Source organism: Protopterus annectens, chromosome 4.part0 (assembly GCF_019279795.1).
Source record: "Protopterus annectens isolate FY-2018-M chromosome 4.part0, PAN1.0, whole genome shotgun sequence".
Lineage (NCBI taxonomy): Eukaryota > Metazoa > Chordata > Ceratodontiformes > Protopteridae > Protopterus > Protopterus annectens.
The window spans coordinates 899,770,485-899,785,823 of record NC_056733.1 but is presented as its reverse complement, the minus strand read 5'-3'; the positions used below and the strand labels follow the sequence as shown (position 1 = coordinate 899,785,823).

Sequence of the window (15,339 nt, the reverse complement as noted above, 5' to 3'; positions counted from 1 at the left end):
TGTGCCATCCTCTCTACCCTTTCCAGTGCTGCTGTTTCCTTTTTTTTGTAAGGTCTATAGAACTGTAAACAATTTTCAGGATGAGTTACTTGATAAAGGAGCATTATTACACTGCAGTTTGCAGAATGACCACTAAATATACTCCTAGGACATTACTCTGTATCTAAAAATTTAGATTTTCTTTATTTATAACTCCCTGTTCTTTCCTGTTTGGGGGTTTTGAAGTGTGACCCCAGTTGTGTATTCTACCCTTTTGCTGCCAGGAAAGGTTGCAGTGAAAGTAGTCATATTTAGCTTATGTTTCCTGTCTCTTACTGTCTCTCCCTTTATGCCTGTCCCCTTATCTGGCACCACATCCCAACCATGGTGTGATGTACAGGAACACTGATCCAGTTTTCCATGTCCTACATAAAGTCTACGACAGATACAATGAAAAAGGATAGAGTTCAGACTAACCCATCTGCAGTGACTCTTGTCACTCACTTTGTCATTCTCTGAAAGCTTCTTATTACAATTACTATTACCTTCTGTTCCTTGCTATCTAGTAATGACTTTTCCCAGCCACACGTTTTGCTGCCACTTTGGTCTCATCTTTGCAAGAAACTCTGCAGTATACCACTGAATCAGCAGCTTTGGGGAAAGTCAAATAAATCACATCCACGGGGTAACCCCTGTCTACCTCCGAGGTGATCCAGTCACAGAAACGGTTTGCATTTGTCAAAGAGGATCTACTTATTGATCCATGCTATGTCATTTCGAGACCTATTCTGTTTCAGGAAATGAAAAAAAAAAAACACTGACTTCACTGTTGTGTTCATCATTTTGTTGACAATTAAAATCAGGCTTAATGGCCTGTTGTTTCTTGGCCTATTCATTCCTGTAGCCTTATGGAGTCTATGTTAAATCAGCGAATGCTTAAAAAAGTGAATGCTGATTTAGCGACCCTCTTTAACCTAAAGCTGAAAATCCCGAACACTCAGAACAGCAATTTTTTTCCCAGGGAAACAAATCACTGGGCCATTTTTGGGACTTTGCCATGTCCTCCACTGTGGTGCGATCTCTGAGTTGGTATATTTAAGTAGGGGGGGGGGCACAGCCCCCCACTTTATTTACTGTTTTGAAGTTTGTTTGTTTTTCTGGCACAGCGATTTTTTTCCCTGGGAAATATAAAATTGCTGTTCTGAGTGTTTGGGATTTTAAGCTTTCGCTTAAAGAGGGTTGATAAATCAGCGTTCGCTTTTTTAAGCATGCGCTGATTTAATATTGACCCACCTTATGGACTATCTAGTCCCCCAGAGCCATCTGTTTGCCAAGACATCTATTGAAGAGCACTCTTAAAGGTTTTTCCCAAATCGCAGAAGCTCCTTTTAGAGTGCTTGGTGGGATTCCATCTGGTACTGTACTGTACTGTATGCCATTTTAGACCCCTCACTACCTTATAAACCTTCTCTACCATTATTTTCTCCTCTATCCATTCTCCTTCTGTTGCCGTTTTACAGTTGCAGACTGGAATCTTTCCTCTTTTCTTCTTTATTGAAAATCAATGTAAAATATTCATTTGTAAGTGTTCACATGTTCATTACCCCCCCCCCCCCATTAGTTCTCTAATCTCTCTTTCTAACTTCTTCCTATCCCCAAGAAAATCTGAAGAGTATATTCTCTGGTTTACTGTCTGCTGCTAATATTTTGTCACATTTTCTTTTGCTTTGCTGACACATTTCCAGCCTATCCATGTTCTTTTCAATTTGGTTATTTCTTGTTCCTTCAAAACCTGTATCCCATGACTTTCTGTTTTTTTTTTGTTCCTCTTAGCTACCCTTTCTAACCCCTATTTCATCCCTACACAGACTGCCCCTTTTGGTTTTCCATGGTTCTTCTACTCCGTCACGCTCATTACCTTCCCCAACCCCTATTTATAGACTCTATATTTTTCATAAATGCCTCACCTATAGTCCCAAACCAAACTGTGTGTGTGTGATTTCACCCATCTTTTTCAGCATGGTCATTGTGAACCATACTGTTCCGTGGTTACTATTAGTTAGTAAAGCTCTGACTTGTAGATACTTCATCTCACCCCTCTCTTCATAGAACTTTATTAATGACCCCACCTTTCTTTCTTATACAGTTGATACTTTTTGCTGAAACCATCCAGGCTAAATAGCTCACTAAATCTTCATTTCTGCTCAGTTAGATCATGGAATATTCCAATCTCCATCAGGAAGACTGAGGTCTTCATTCATAACCATCTATTTTTCTTGACCGTTTCTTTTATCTTATTCATGGTAATCTCATTGCCCCTCATATTTATAGTACAGGGCCTATAGAGGATGCCATTTTCATCCTGTAGTATAGCTTAACTTAATTGCAGAAAAGCTTTCCCCCACTTACTGTTCACATTATTATTTGTCACTTCTCTCTCACATCTCCTTTCCTCTTCTGTCCTTACAGTCTTCCATCCATCCATCCATCCATCCATCCATCCATCCATCCATCCATCCATCCATCCATCCTACCATCCATTCATCCATCCATCCACCATCTTTTATGCTGCTTGTCCTGCAGGGCATCATGGTGGTAACAAACTGAAATGGGAAGGCCAGAGTTATCTGTCTCCATCAGCGATCTCTTTTCACTTCTAAACTGGAGCAAACTGCTTGCTGCATTTGTAGCAAGCAGTTGCTATAGTTAATACCACACATGGAGCACTACAATGCTTAAGTTTAGGAAAAAAGGTATTTTCTTGCTACAAATGTAACAAACTGTTGCTAAGGTTTATGCCTCTTATAGAGTGCAATACTACCATTAGTGCACAAAAGAGCATTCAGGATTCGCCTATTGCATCCCCTAAGATTTTGTGCCAAGGGCAGCTACCCTCTTCACCCCACCCTAGCTATGATATTGGCTGTGAGCCACAGCCTCTTTCCAGTGAGCTGTGTCTGATATACCTTTCACAGGGAACACCCATGGGGTCTGATATACCTTTCACAGGGAACACCCATGGGGTAACTTCATAAGATACAGACCACCTTAACTGACTTTTCTCAACCTCTAGGCTCAATAGTTGCGCCTGAGATCTTTGAGTGCCTCACTGTTACAGAGAATAAACCTGGATATCTTATCAAGGAACCTTAGTTCTGCTGCTTGATTTTGTGTTCTTATCCTGTCATGACTCAAAAGTCACATGACCACAGGGTGATGATGGGAAGATATTCTGATCGGTGATCTGGGAGTTTTGTTCCAGTCTTCAGTTCTCATTTCACCACCACAGTGTGGTTCTTCACATGCCATACAGCTACCACTATACCCATCTATTGCTCCAGTTCTTCACTTATGAACAAAACCCAAACCTACTTAACTTCCTACACCTTTGACAGCTGTTTTCTCCACTAGCAGGGAGTGATCCTTTCTTTTTTGAGAAATGGAGACAAGACTTTGGATCAAGAGGAACTGATTTTTATCACAGTAGCTTCATGCTCTACAGTAAACCACCCCATTGCCTGTCAGAGGTCACAGTTGCTTGAGAATAAACAAACAGCATTGTCTGCAAACAACAGAAATATAACTCTAATAACCCTAATTGTGATACTCTACAGATATTAGCTACACTTTGATATTCCATTCATGAAACTCAGACACAGGAGGGAAGATAAGACATACCTCTGGTGGAATCTTTCTCCGTTTTTGAACATGTTTAAATTAATGTTAGAAATGTGTACACGACTGTCATTCTTCAAATACGGGGATCAAATGATTCACCTGAGCAGCTGTGGGACCTCATACTGTTGTAACACTTCCTACAACATATTCCATGTCACAAAGTCACAGGCAAACATATAGATATTAATATAGATCTATATAGATGTAGATGATATAGGTATGGATAAGATATAGATATAGACATAGATGTAAATATAGATGTATGCCTTTTCCAAATCCAGAAAATAGCAGTAGACAGTTGTGGCAAATTCCTATGACTCTTGAAATATCTGTACAAAGAAAGAGAACTGAGCCTCCGTTCCACAAACAAGATGGAAGACACGTTGCTGATCCTGAATCAGAGACTTGACTATAGGATACAGTTTCCTTTCCAGCATCCTGGCATATACTTTACTGAGGAGGCCAAGGAAAGTGATCTCTATAATTAAAATGCACCCTCCCCATGTTGAAATCAGACACCACTATCACATCTTGCCAGTCCAGATGTACAGTGTCACCGTGCACAAGCCCATTAACTATGACACCTAAACACTGTTCAGTATTTTTTGTATTTTCAGCTGGAGGTCACCTACTCCCACTGCCTGTTCAGTTACCACAATGACCTAGTCTGCAAAAATGGCTCCAGTTCTACCACTGCTTCAGGAAATGCCTCAGAAAAAGAAGGCATGCCCTCCTGATTCACCTTGGGCAATGTCTTGCTTGCCCCTTCTGAATCAGCAGATGGCATGCCAAAATGTCCTTGAAGATGTCTGAGAGTTGTTTTCCATGATTCTGCTAACACTGTTCTATACCCAGCCCTTTACTTTGATTGCCTCGGCTGTGATCATTCAGGCTTTTCAGTACCTCCCCTTCTAGAATAGCTTTGAAGCCCTCTTTACTTAACTTACAGATTCCCTCTTCACTGGTGACGACCAGCAGACCCTAGGGTTACCATCATTACAATCACTGACTACTTTTTGCCCACAATTCCTTTTCAGCACCTAATTATTGAAGCTTTAAGAGGCTCCAATCAGACTTAACTTTCACAAATTTCCCAAGTATTTAACATACTCTACCTAGTACAATAGCATCAGAAAGGTGTTCCCAGGATAGCCTTACTAGAAGTTTGGGTTTCACAGCCACCCACCTAGCAATCTGACCCAACTCACTACCAATTCTAAATGGTCATCAACAGACAGCTCAGGACTTCTCTTGACCTTGGGGTCTCTGATCTAAAGACATAAAGGTTGTTTGCATGTCAGGATGCAGGGTAGTGGTGCAAGGAGGACATTGGCATGACCGCACAAGCTAGTGATGATAGCCACTGTTGACACATGTGAAGGAGCATGCATATGCACAGGTGGTCCATGTAATGACGTACATGCTCGCATCTCCACAAAGGGTCATTGTTTCAAACGCTGTCCTGAGAACCTAAAGAATTTTCTATTAAATGCTACATTCAGTTGGGGGTTAAGTGTATGTAAATAAATAAAACAGCAACAAATGTTATAAAAATAAACAAAAAAAGTGATTCTGTCAGCAGACAAGTACTGCTGAGTAAGGTAGCAGTAAAGTATGAGAGAATTCTGGAAGAATGAGATATTATTTATATTACGAACATTATAACTAAATGGAAATTAAATATAGTGACGATGTTAGCAACCTCAGTTAAGTGATACATGTATCTGAAAAGTCATGAGGAACCTGTATCAAGTGATTGCCTCTGCTCACACACACACACACACAAAAAAAAAAAATATATATATATATATATATATATATATATATATATATATATATACTTAGGCAAATCTGCATTTCTATACGTCTATAGTGGTTTATACATGTACCATCTAAGTTTATCATTTGTAAAGTAGAAGTGCCACACAACAGCTCCAGTCTCTGTGAGCTTATTAATATTTTACTTATAGGTGTGTTTTCAGGACGAATACAGAACATGTCCTCTATAAGAATCTCACCTGATCTTCAGTCTTTCACAGATTAGCTAAAACCTTGTCTGTGAAAACAATTAACTTGCAAATGCCTCAGAAGCCTACATACTTCACCAAATTTTGGCCCATAAGCTTGATACAATGTTGCCTGTTTTTATAACTATAAAATATAGCTGTTCACTCTATGAAAGCATCACTGCGTCTGCTCATTATAAGAACCTAGTGTGTAACTAAAAAGGGCCCCCTAAGATTAGATTACTTAGACTGATAATAAATTAATATATAAATAAAACACCTGACAGCACAAAATCAAATTATGTGTAAAGTGACAGTAAGACCAAGTAAGAACAGGCATTCATTAGGCAAGGGGTATGTGGTGCTTTTTTTTTCAGAATGACAATGAGACCAGAAGAATATCAGAACAATAAAATTCCATCAGGTCATGAGGCTAGAATTTAGATGGGCAGATCTAAGCCTGACTACAGGAGGCACAGCTTGTGAACAGTCACTGAGGTGGGGGTGGTTACAAAAGGTGGGTGTTACCATCATATAAAACAAGAACATATTTTGGGAGAAGGCAAAATTTCACAGTTTAAAGAAATAAGAGATTTCAATACAACAGATTTTCCAACTGATGTAATTTTTCTCTTCTACTAGGTTATCGTTCAGCGCTGCCTGTCTGCCAAAAGCATGTCTCACGTAAAGGCAGGCTGCATCTTGTGTGGCTACCTCAAGCTCCTCCCCATGTTCCTGATGGTGTTCCCAGGCATGGTTAGCCGAATTCTGTACACAGGTAATGATATAAGCATTTACCATTTTTCAGATATTATCAGCTTGGCCATAAGTTAGTGTGACACTCATTGCAATAAAATATAGGGTTTTCTAGGCATGCATAATTAAAATCTGTACACAGATAATGGCAAAATTAAAAGGGGGTAAAAACTCTGGATCTGAATATAACTGTTCAGATTACATATGTTGTTGTGTTTTGCAATGATACAATGTGACTGTGTTATATTAGTACACTTTCTAGGTCATTACAATCAAAAAGGAGTGTTTCAGTTGCCTTAACCAGTCATCACAACTATCAATCTGCATTCATAGTTTTTCTAGGTTTGATCAGGTAAGCATTACACATAGGTGATCATATAGCTTTAAACAGGTATTTGTCATCTTGTCAGCCTCACCATTCAAGTATAGACTTACTCTACTATTGTTCTTCTACTATGTAGCTACACTGAACCCATCCCAAGTGCTCCTCTGCCCTCCACATCATTACAATCACTAAATCTCCAGCCAAACTACACAAGCCTATCCATTACCTTACTCAGTGCTGGAAGTATAATCAATAAATTGGAACAAACAGCGGGCTTTCGCAACACCACAAACCTGGACATGCTCATTGTAACAGAATGGGTCAAGATATCCACCCCTGACTTTAGCTGCTGCTAACCTTCCAAATCTTACCTTCACAACCCTCAATCTGGATCCAAAATAGATGGGAGGATCACTAATTCTAGTTAAAAGCAGCCTACAAGTGAACCTGCTAGGTGAAAACAACTCCAGCAAAGACCACAACCCCAAATGGCCAGCAGTAGAATACACAGCAGAAGATCCACTCCTCTGATACTCATCCCTGTCTATCACCCCCTACCAACAACCTGCCTACCACCCCCTCTCAAAAGCCCTACCAAATTCAAAACCTTTTATGATAATGCCTGTAGTCAGCTAGGTCAACCAAAGGCATAGTTGTACTAACTGAAGACTTCAAACCAAGAGATAAGTCAATTGCTCTCTGCCAGTGGACTCAGTCTGAGGATTAAATAATTAACTGGAAAAATGTAATGTCAGATAACCACTCCCTCCTTGACCTTTTTATTATAAAAATCACAAACAAACTCAACAATATTAGCGTGCTTCCAGCCTTGTTTACTGGCCATTGCCCCATTACATTCTGTTTAACTGTAGGCAAACTAATTACTCCACATAAAGTAATGACCTTCAGGCCCAAATTTCACAACAACATTTTATCATTACTAAGTGACCTAAAGATACCTACTGATGATCCATCCCATCAGAAAGCAACCCAGAGACTGTAGCCATATCACTCAACAGTGAGCTGCAACTAAAAAGACAAAAAAAGTTACCAGACTCCTTGAAGATAATTCAAAACAAATGACTGTCCCTATAATTTACATCTCTGTACAAAATCAGGGCTAAAGTGGTCCTCCGGGAAAAAAGATGCATCCTCAAACACACACACACACACACACACACACACACACACACACACACACACACACACACACACACACACACACACACACACCAGCAATTCATATAGTTTAGAGATCTAGCTAAACATGCCAGTCAAAAGCATAAAGCTGACTTCCTGCAGCATCAACAACACACACTCATAAAGAAACCAAAACAGTTCTGGAAACCTCATCAATAGAATTATAGAATGCTCACAACAAAAATCAAACACCCATACCATGCTATGAAGTCCACTGCTAGCACACAATTTCCTAAAAGAATTCTCCTCCCTCCCCTACACCCTCCAAATTCTCCAACAATGTACCCCAACTCCCCCTTACCCCTCACCCTTCCCACCTTACTACACTGTTTTACTTTAAAAAAATCGCCACCAAGGATGTTGTAAAAGCTAGTGATCAGATACTTTCAGCTGCCTCTCTTGGTTCTGATAACTTACTTCCTTGGTTCATCATTCTCTGTATAGAAGACTTTACACCTCCATTCCTCCACCTATACAACCTATGCATCACAAACAGCAATATTCACACCATATGGAAAACAGCCATTGTTAAATCACTGCCAATAATCCCTAACCTAAAAGATATAATACATCACACCGGGTCTATATCACGACATCGAATGATAAAAAGAGTGAACGCTCTTTTATCGAACACTAAAAATTGAAAGGAGTAAATGTCGAACACACGGAACAGTGTTTTTTTTTCCCAGGGAAAAAAATCTCTGCTCCGCAAAAAAAAAAACAAATACAAACACAAAATAAAGTGGGGGGTTGTGCCCCCCACACTCCCCTACTTAAATATACCAACTCCGAGATAGCACCAGAGTGGAGGAAATGGCAAAGTCCCGAAATGGCCCAGCGATTTTTTTCCCTGGGAAAAAAAAAAATCACTGTTCCATCTGTTCAGCATTCAGTGCTTTTGACTTTAAGTGTACGGTAAAAGAGCGTTCGCTCTTTTTATCGTTTGGCTTCGTAATATCGATCCCATCTCACCATCCTCTATACTTCCAATCCCAGAAAATATCACGGAAAAAAAATTATCTTTGCTCAGCTTACAGACTACATCAAAAATTACAGCATACTCTCCCCACAGTAACATGGATTTTGGTCAGGTAGACACACCATGGGTACTCTTTACACAATAATCAATTATGTAAGGAGCATGGAGAAAGGCCACTTAACAGTGCAGTGCAGTCTTTATAGGTCTCACAAAAGCCTTTGCTCTGATAAAATATTGTTCCCAGAGTTTCCTTACAGATAGGCATTTAAAAGTACAAGCAGGAAACTCAGTTTCTCTCTCTGTATGCCCTTCTTGTAGTAGGAGTACCCCAATGATCTGTTCTCTTACCCATACTATTCATTAATTCCCTTGTAGCTCACTTATCTCAAACCTTAACCCTTGTGTAAACAGGCAATATGCTAATCTACTGATCCCATCTCTCTTGTTCCATCACCAAAAAATATATTGAAAAAAAATGTAAATGCACTATCATGTTGGATCTTATACAGTAACCTCATACTGAGTACTAAAAAAGTGTAATCTGGCAGCATGGTGCAAAAGGATAAACCCTGACTGTCCCCCAGGTGATGACTCATGCTTGACTAGTAGCATTGGTGCTGAAAGGACAAGACTGAGGAGGAAGGGACAGAGAACAGCTGATGCTGGCTAACCCACTGGGGGGGGGTGCCTGGGAGTGCTGCAATAGCAGCATCAAGACCCTGGTGAGCTCCATGCTGCATAAGGTGTACCTCTTGGTGAGGATGTTGCACATGTGAAGAAGTATTCATGAACAACCCAGAGACAGTAATTGCAGGGATCACAATGCTGACACTGGGTAGTAGGGAATTATGGTGCACTCCCCAGCTGCAGAGTCCCATGCCACCAGTGCCTTTAGTCTCCATTCCAGCCCAGAATATGGGTCAGGTTGAGCCTGGAGCAGGCTGAGGCACATCAGGCAGATCCGGTGAATGAGGATAGTAACTGCTGGCAGCTGATGGACAACTATGAAGAGGAAGAAAAAAATAAAATCATCATCTTCAGCAAAAGACAAAGGGCCCAATTCCAGAAGACTTGATCTCACTGTACGTGACCAGTTACACAGAGAGCAGGCTGACAGTCGGTGCTTTGAAATCTGACTAGCCTGTTTATGGATAGGCCATAAGAAATAAGTCACTTACACTGACAGCAAGTCTTTTGGAATATGGCCTCAATTCTCTCCGTAGTTCCACAAAGTTGAACAAGAAGTCATAACTTCAAAGATTCCTTAGAAACCTCACCATACTTCAAATATCTTGGCATCTGCCTGGAACAATCCCTGAATGTTCAAGTTCACATCACAATACTAAATCTAAAGTAAAAGATTTACTTGTCTGGCCTCAAAAAATCACATATCCAACCACCAGAATGTAGACTAGCAATCAGAAAAGATGTTCTCCAGCCACAGTTTGAATATGGCTCTTCCAATTATTTGCCAAACCTCTAAGAAAAATACACTCAGCTTTGCAAATCTTATTGAATAAAATATGTGAATTCATCACTATACCTCACCTCCTAAAGCAATCACCACTGTTCAGCCCTAATTAAAGCAAAATGACTTTCCATAAGTAAAAGCTGCACAGTCAGCCTGGCCTGCCTAATCCAGAAAGTATTATACCAAAACTCTTTCATTTTGTTCTCCAACTGATTATCTCAAAGAGACCCACATGCACATTAATGTACTATTGAACTCTACAGTCAACGGTATGTTACTTCTACTACATCCCCTGCACATTAAATATACCAACTCCAAGATCGCACTACAGTAAGGAAATGGGCTAATTCCCTGTTCCTCACTGAAGCGTGACCTCCCTGCAAAATGTCGAACCAAAATGATCGATCTACACTACCCATTCGCTGTAGTGTAAGTCAATCAATTTTGGGATGACATTCTGCCTACCTGAGAAACTGCCTTTTGTCCATGTGCCAGTCGAACGAGGCTTTTTCAACATTGTCATAGTAAACCATATATATATATATATATATATATATATATATATATATATATATATATACATATACATATAGATACCAACTCTGAGATCGCTATATTACAGAGAAAAAGGAATATTATAGGAAACATCCATCCTGGACTTAAAACACGAGTCCAGATTTTCAGCTATTCATCTCTGTGTCAGGTCCCAAAATTTCAAATGGATATCAATCTGACACAGAAATAACATACAAATTCTACCTAGTCCACTTTCAGAGACAAGGATTAAACCTCAGACCTTGGAAATCATACTTTAGTTCTAATTTTTAATTTTATATATAATATATATATATATATATATATAAATATATATATATATATATATATATATATATATATATATATATATATATATATATATATATATATATATATATATATATATATATATATATATATATATATATATATATATATATATATATATATATATATATATATATATATATATGTATATATATATATATGTGTGTGTGTGTGTATTTTGACATTAATTGCTTTGTCAGTATATTGGTGATTAACTATGTTGCAGTGTTAAAATATGCAAAGTACAACCTCCCCCCCCCACAAAAAGAAGATTACCTCTCTGTGTAATATATTTTCTTGCAAACTACTGAGACATTTATGAAGATATGCTAATTCAAGGAGTACAGAAAATGTTTGCTTATCTGCTAGTCTGTGAGAAGGTTAGAGCAGAAATATCTAAATTATATATTTGGAGACTGTAGACAATAACACTGACACATTAAAGGAAATAATACAGAAGATAACTGCAATGATTATTTATAAAAAAAATACATTTTTAAAAGTTTAAGAAATGTAATGTTATTAAAGATTATATGAAGGCTTTGTCATATGCATGTACACTGTGAACACTGAGTTTGTATTCAATGAGTTACTGAACATTCCTGGGGAGAATTTACTGTGGTAAAAAGTTAAGAAGAATATATCTGTTTACATATATATATATATATATATATATATGCATATATATATATACATATATATATATATATATATATATATATATATATATATATATATATATACACACACAAGTCTTTACTGACTATAAGTATATATATAAGTTTATACTGCTATAAGTACATATATAAGTCTATACTGCCTATAAGTATATGTCCAAGTGAGAGCCGCCCTAAACAAAGCAAAAAACACAGCATCAATGGGACCTGACGGTATCCCGGGGTGCGTGTTACGTGAACTCCAAGAGGAGCTAAACCCACACATAAAAATGCTATTTAACCTTAGCCTTACTTCGGGATATGTACCTGAACACTGGCGTACAGCAACAGTGGTCCCACTCCACAAGGGGGGGTGCCTCTACAGACCCTGGAAACTACTGCCCCATAAGCTTGACTAGCCTGGTCTGCAAAGCTATGGAAAGAATCATTATGGAACTCATAAACGGAGACATAGGGAACCTACAGATGCTTGACCCCACCCAGTTCGGCTTTGTAAAGGGCAGATCCTGCCTTTTAAACCTGGTTGACTTTTTTGAAACAGTCACTAGAGCCATTGATGAGGGCAAAGCAGTCCATACAGCATACCTGGACTTGGCTAAGGCCTTCGACACAATACCACACTCGGGCATCATAGATAAGCTGAACAGCTTAAAAGTAAACCCTTATGTCACTAGATGGGTTGCAAACTGGCTAAAGGACAGAACCCATAAAGTTAAAATCGCTGGAGCAATGTCATACTCAAAGCCAGTCACAAGTGGTGTCCCACAGGGATCTGTCCTGGGACCCCTCTTGTTCGGCATTTATTTCTCAGATGTTAAAGCAAACATGGAAGGGCTGTGGCTGACAAAGTTCGCAGATGACTGCAAACTAGGCGCCATAGTCGAAACACCAGCAGATACACACATCCTACAAAAAGACCTCACTGAAACGGACAACTGGTGCCGTAGTCACGGCCTTAAACTAAATGCCAAAAAATGTATAGTCATCCCTTTTGGAAAAAACAAAGTACCCACAAATTATCACATAGACAGCAACCCACTGAGTACAGAAAAAGTAATCAGAGACCTAGGGACCCAAGTACACAGCGACCTCTCATTTGACACCCACGCTGCCAAAGTGGTTAGAAAAACATTCTACCTTGCACACCTCATCATGAAGGGTTTCACATCCAGATCTAAGGATGTCATTGTACCCCTATATTCCTCCCTCATCAGACCCATGATTGAGTACAATGCCCCATTTGGTATGTACCTCACCCGGCACTTGCAACAGCTGGAGAGACCACAAAAGTACCTCACCAAAAGGATCAAGGGTCTCCAACATATGTCTTATTCTGTCAGACTAAAGAAACTTCAGCTCTATTCAGTAGCATACCGCCTGCTCAGAGGTGATCTCTGCCTGACGTACAAGGCCATGTCCAACCAGGATCTGATGGACATGCTCCACCTCAAAAAATCCAAATCCATCAGGACCACGAGAGCTAAAGACTTAAACCTTGGCACAAGTATGAATAGGACATGCTGGAGGGATAGATTCATAACCCAAAGGCTTCCCATGCTTTGGAACAGGATCCCAGTTCGTATTAGGCAGAGCCCCTCACTGACTCTCTTCAAGAGAAATCTTGATGAGTGGATGGGAGATCGTAAGTTTACCCCAGGGGTCACATCTGTGTCACTGCTAGACAGGGGCACAGTAAACTAATTCTATTATATAGGGGACCTTCACTGTGTCACTACTAGACAGAGGCACAGTATTCTTGATTTATTCTGTACATTTTTGTACCATTTCATGGGGTGACAAAAGCCACATCACTATGGCTAGGCTTACAAATGCCCCAGGGCAGATAGCCTAGTACTATACTATGAAACTATGAAACTATATATATATATATATATATATATATATATATATATATATATATATATATGCATGTGTGGGTGTGTTTATCTACATATACATATTCAGTCTGACCCTTAGTGAGATTTTTAACTCCTTATGTAAAGGAACCTAAATTATCAGTGAGGCTCAGTAACACAAAGTTTAAGTCACAAGTTACAAGTCAGTTATAACAGACATCCCCTGCTGTGCTAGATAGTCTGTAATATACAATTCATTGGAACTAAGCAGTGTACAAGCACTGCAGATAGCAAGCTGTGGTACAGTCATGTAGTTGTCCCGAGTTATTCCTACGGCTGCATGTAAAATGGGTGTGAGATGAAGCGCACCCTTCATAAGTAGTTACTAGGTATGCAGTCCAAGAGACCATTAAGGAGCATGGCCCAAATTTCCAATGAACCCAAAGCACTGTCTGATTAAGTGACTTGCTCAGTGCCATACAGTAGGCAAATGAAAGCTGAAAGGTTCAAACCCTGTACTCTTGGCAAAGAAATTAGCTCACTAACAAATCATAGCTTTAGTCCTCTGCACTGATTAACAGATGTGCACAGTGCATCTTACTCATAAGGTAGCAGAGCATTATCTATCCATGTTTGTATACAAGACCATGACATCACAGTAGCTACACCTGGGTTTTGCAGCCCACATGATAAGCTGTGTACCATCCATAGGTGAAGGCATGATCAGTAGAATACTGAAAAAATGGATAAGTCATGGTGAGCTGAATTCTGTAGTACAGGAGAGATGATATCAGGCCTTATCATAGCCTTAAATTGTTTAACTGCTTTGAACCTTGACTAGAACTGAAATAGAAATGGCCTTACAAAGTACAAAAAGTGCTTCTTAAGGCAAGGGTATGCTGCTCAGTTTGCTCAAATGTTTATTGTTCTAAGCAGCAAAATCAGAGTATCATTTATCTCCCGTTCACTGAGGTCTAAGTTATAAACCATTATCTGAAATATACTAGTTTAAAGGCATTTAAATTATAGATAGTTTTGTAATTATCTTATAAAGTCAGTGAAAGGTGGGTTGCTTTTAAAGCAGGAGATAGTTGTTAATTAATTTACTGTAACATTAAAGTAATGGCAACCAGCTAATGATTGAAAAAACAGACCAGCTACCAGAGAAACATAAACATTCAAAAGAAAGGGCATGCTAAAAAGTTAAACATTTGTAAAAGCTTACTGAACTAGGCCTCATGGCTCAAAGACAAAAACAAAGACCCAATTATCTATATTTTATGTACTCTAACCTATTTTGTATATCTATTGCCATATAGTAGTACCTGATTTACATGTGTCTGTTACTAAAAAATGGGAACTGGATTTGGGGTTAGACATTTTGCCCATGTTACATTAGAAAGAAAGCAGTCCACACCTCCTTCCAAGATAAAACATATTCTTTAAATATTCATAGTCTAACTAGCTCCTAATTATGCTTGCTAATGTATGTACAGGCATGCCCCTCAATAAAAACAATAAAACAGCACACACATCACTGAAGATGAC

At 39.0% G+C, this 15,339-nt stretch overlaps 1 protein-coding gene across 1 annotated transcript in view; it reads left to right on the top strand.

Annotated features, from left to right (window-relative positions):
* SLC5A1 (solute carrier family 5 member 1) overlaps positions 1-15,339 on the top strand; it is a 555,407-nt gene that overhangs the window by 406,085 nt on the left and 133,983 nt on the right. The window contains exon 9 of the mRNA XM_044068862.1: positions 6,306-6,441. Within this exon, the coding sequence (XP_043924797.1) occupies positions 6,306-6,441 (136 nt within the window). The remainder of the gene's footprint in view (positions 1-6,305; positions 6,442-15,339) is intronic.